The sequence below is a fragment of the Notothenia coriiceps genome, unplaced genomic scaffold (assembly GCF_000735185.1).
Source record: "Notothenia coriiceps isolate Sejong01 unplaced genomic scaffold, NC01 NC01_scaffold00004103, whole genome shotgun sequence".
NCBI classification, from domain to species: Eukaryota; Metazoa; Chordata; class Actinopteri; order Perciformes; family Nototheniidae; genus Notothenia; species Notothenia coriiceps.
In genome coordinates, this window is record NW_011336804.1 from 253,736 (window position 1) to 258,178 (window position 4,443).

General features: G+C 38.9%; 1 protein-coding gene across 1 annotated transcript; it reads right to left on the reverse strand.

Annotated features, from left to right (window-relative positions):
• Positions 1–848: 848 nt before the first annotated feature.
• Positions 849–3,965, reverse strand: timm22 (translocase of inner mitochondrial membrane 22 homolog (yeast)). The gene is made up of 4 exons (XM_010767238.1): positions 3,669–3,965; positions 2,585–2,781; positions 2,078–2,150; positions 849–1,987 (listed from the first exon to the last, which is right to left on the reverse strand). The coding sequence occupies exons 1-4, from the start codon at positions 3,925–3,927 to the stop codon at positions 1,911–1,913; spliced, it is 606 nt and encodes a 201-aa protein (XP_010765540.1). The 5' UTR covers positions 3,928–3,965; the 3' UTR covers positions 849–1,910.
• Between the last annotated feature and the right edge of the window lie 478 nt (positions 3,966–4,443).

Sequence of the window (4,443 nt, forward strand, 5' to 3'; positions counted from 1 at the left end):
TCTTGTCTGACTTAAAGGGTATAGACCCAACAGTCCTTCAGCTTCTTTCATTGGTTATAGAGGGATGAGGATACGTTTTTGTTAAATATTGAATATATTTGTATTTTGTGCAAGTGTTTCCGGCCCTTGTGAGCTCCCATGAGGAGCAGTGCAGAGCTCTGAAGCCCAGTCAATCTCAGACCAAGGTTGCTGACCTAAACCTGCCATGGGGGGGAATCCTCTGAGTCCATCGATGGATCCAAGCTCGCGGTGAACCCTGTGGTTCCTTCCCTGTTCCTTACTACCAGCATTTTAAAAAGATATTTTAATACATTTTTATAACATACCATGGAATATTTGTTTCATAACTGGAAAAATTAATAACAATAGAAACCAGGATATTGATCATTTATAAATGTGATTTATAAATCAATTTAACATCATTTGTTGTCGTTTCCGGGCCGAGTGGAGAGTTCTGAAGCAGTCAATCACAGGTTTTGGATCTTCCTCTGCCTCAGGGGGAATCTTCAGAGTCCACTGCCTGGATCGAAGCTCGCCGCGAGACTCATGGAGGATGCCATTCCTGAATTTCAGAACTCTCTGCAGGTTCCTCTGGGATCTGGATCTCTCTTAGAGCTCTCTGAGAAAAATCACAGAGCTCTATATCTGACTTATTCTGAGAGTACTATTTGTAAAAAAAATATTTTAATCACAGACCATTTTATACTACCACCATTACACAGTGTATACATACCATACAATATTTGTTTTATGACTGTCCTCTGGGATCTGGATCTCTCTTCCAGTGCCCTGTGATTTTTTTCAGAGCACTATCACTGACTAATAGTGACTATACAGATCAAGTTTGATTGAATGAATGAAGCACACATTTATTATACAGCAACCCAAATACATTTTGTACTGGACAATTACAATTGTTTAGGTTCTTTTTGTATTTAATTGATAAAGCTGCTGTACTTTGCTCTTAATGCTGCCTCAGCTGTAAATGCATTGTGTAGTCTGTCTGCTAACATGAAGCAGTTATCCTGCTGACATCAGTGTATTTGGGTTTTCCAGAGAAGCGTATGATTTGCTTATATAGTCTTTAGATGTTTGAATAAACCGGCTGTATTCATTTTGAATGTGTATAATTGAGAGGGTCAGGATGCATAGCTTCAAACCCTGAAGCATTTTAAATATGTAACCTGTTTATAGCTGCACTCAGCTGTTACACAATAGTCTGCACTATTACATTTACATGAAATTAAAGTATTCTCAAAAAGCAAAACGTTACACTGTGACCAGCCTGACATTATCACAAGAAATCCCACTATCCAACAAACTAAAGATATGATTTTCTCTGTGTTGTACTGATAACTTATGAAAACATCTGCACCAGATTCATAAGAAGCTCACTACAGGCTCTATTGGGTCTGAGTGGGAAACCCAAAACTATTTCCTTCCTGTACATCACAGAATTATTATAAATATATAAACATATTACATAAATTCAAACTTGAATCAAGACTATAATTAAAAGCAAATTTAAGATGTCTTTAGTCGTGGACACCTTTAAACTTCAAGAAAAAAATTCTAATCAATTTAACAAAAAAACACATGTTTAATATAAATTATCTGGATCTGGGTTAGTTACACAGTAAACACTGAATCAGAGTGAAGAGGAATTATGTTCAGCATTTTCATTATACCGTCCCCAGAGAAGCAGATCCCCTCTGCTCTCTGACCATGAGGTGAAACTGAAGCTTCTCTGGAAACAAAGAGGTGCACATTGTGCACAGGAACAGGATCCCTCACTTCCCCAAATCATCACTTCTGCTTTCTCAGCAGTCCTCCATGTGAGGGTAAATATTCACCAGTTGGATTTCTTTCAGGGCACTTGCATCATTTAAGTCCATACACTCTTGAGTGGTTCACCGTAGATAATATTCGATGGCAGCAGAGAATGCAGCGAAGCCTCCGCATCCCAGCACCCCCGCCTTCAGACCCGCTAAAAACAGGAACAAAATTACATGTGAGGACACAAGAAACATACTGCCTTTAATGAAAAACATCAATGTAAATGTAGCAGGTCACATACCACGGAACCCAATGGCTCCTCCAGTTACACAGCCGCTGTACACTGCGTTCTTCCAGTCAGAAACGCCTCTGTGCTGCGGATGAAAAGAAGAGAGGAGGAACCGGTTAGCATGGTGCTATATCTGAACTGTCATGAATGGATCAGGGCTGTTTTGTTTATTTTGCACACTTTAAAATTGGGTAATCAAAAAAACAAAACAGTTTTGCACTAGAGGGCGCTGTCAGGCCATGTTAAGGGAGGTTAAAAAGAAAAAAACACAACCATGAACACACGAAAACATCTCAAACATTTTACATTATTACAATAACAATTTGGCAAAGGCATTTCCTTTACAGTCAATGTCATCCCACCATCATTGGTCACACATAATGCTAACTGCACTGCATTTATGTAGCGCTTTTCTAATCTTTGCAACCTCTCAAAGTGCTTTAACATCCCATGCCAGCATTCACCTATACACCTACACATTCATAAAGAGGCCCCCCCCCCCACAGGCGTGAGACTTACTGATTCTATGACGCACTCTGTGCATGAAAACATGGCACCAATAACGGCAAAGTTCTTTGCGTACGACATCCCTCTCTGTCCCATGTCTTTGAGGACTTCTCGTGCTGATGGAGTTCTCAGAGGGTCTTTGGGGTCAAAGCCAACATTGGTATCGATGCCAGCAGTAAAAACACCAAAAGCTCCTCCGAGGACAAAACCTGTGGGAAGGTAAAAAATGAAATCAGTGTCTGCTGCACAATAAATCACAACAATATTTACAGGGGATAAAAGATGCATACTGTTACTAATCCAAGAAATATTACGGATCATAGATGGGTAATGCATATATAATAGGCCTTAAATTGACAATGATTTTCTATTATGTATTCATCTTTCATCTGTAAAATACTAAACTATCACAATTTCCAAAGCTTTTAACTGTTTTTTTTTTTACTAGATGTACACTACAAAACCTTAAGATGTCTTCATGTTGCAGGCCTACATATCAACTGTGTTTTTCTGAGGTTGATTTTTCTTTTGCCTCTTTTTATTTCACTACTGTTTATGCTTTTCAGTGTTTTATGTATCCAGACACACTTGCATTTGCATTTGCGTTTGTTGCATTTGTTGCTTGTTTTTGTCTTTGTTATTGTATTTGTAATGGATGACTGCAAAAGCGTTTTAGGCTCCCTTCTTCTCCTGCACTGTAACTTCATTGTATGCATTAGGTAGTCATTTTTATGCAAACAAAAATTTAAAAATAACTGAAAAGCAGACACAGAAAAACTTAGTTTTGTGTCTGCCAAAATATAACTCAACTAATAAATAATGATAACCCAGTAGTAATAATCTCCCCCTTCTCCAGCTACAACATTGAAACGATACACATAACGACACATCAATAAAACAATAATTCCCAATAAATTGGGAGACACTACATAATAAGCACTTTTACCGTCGGTACTTTAGATACATTTTGATGCAAATACCTTTATAGATTTTGAATGTAGGACTTTTAACTGAGTATTTTTAAACTGTGTCTGTCAGAGTACTACCCACACATACTGACCAGTTATCCTAATGTTAACGTGGTGTCTTTGCTTACCTCCAACACAGGCCAGGACAGCCTTGAAGGCGCAGCTCTCCATTCCCCTCTCGATCATCTTCTGCTCGTCGCTTTTCATAGGCATCGGCAGCCCCCCCATGATGCCGGGGCTCAGCTCCTTCACGGCCCTCTTATCCCCGATGAGGTGCTCCAGGATCAGGCTGTACTGGATCGGCGGGCTCTCCATGCCCGGAGCAGCCGAAGCTGGACCTTTTAAGTCAGAGGCAGCGACTCCTGCTTCATCCATGGAGGCAGCCATGTTTTCAATGACAGTGCCGCTGTACGTAAATGTAGTCAAGGGTGAGCGAGGGCAGATTCGTTACATATGTAATGCGTGACGTCTGAAAACAGAAAGAGTTAGAATACATTTTAAGCATATAGTTTTCACTTAATGACCAAAAATTATACATTTAATTTGTAACGTTCTAGCTGTTTTTCTCATGACAAACGGCTAGCACATTCGACACAAAGTCAACATGCCTATGCAACATCAATACCTATCATGCATTCTGTTTTTCATGAAACCTTAAGGTGATTTTCGAGGCTGTAGCTTTTTTTTTTTTTGTTGAATTATATTGCGTTACATGTGTTTAAGAAATTGGTCCATAGCCTACGGTTTTATGAGTCTGTACATATTATAATACAAATGTATATTGTCCCTAAAGTAATTTATATTGTGTCAGAGAGGTGTTGTACTCATGAAATATTCATTAGTATGTACATATTATAATATACATCATTGTTGATGACATGACTGGCTTTAGCCGAAGATACT

Bases quoted from the DNA above. Each gene is read 5' to 3' on its own strand.
- timm22 (XM_010767238.1), bottom strand. From the start codon at position 3,927: ATGGCTGCCTCCATGGATGAAGCAGGAGTCGCTGCCTCTGACTTAAAA. The intron at 2,782-3,668 runs GTAAGCAAAGAC...ACCTTCCCACAG, and splicing joins TGTCCTGGCCTGTGTTGGAG to GTTTTGTCCTCGGAGGAGCT. The intron at 1,988-2,077 runs GTATGTGACCTG...TCCTGTTTTTAG, and splicing joins AGGAGCCATTGGGTTCCGTG to CGGGTCTGAAGGCGGGGGTG.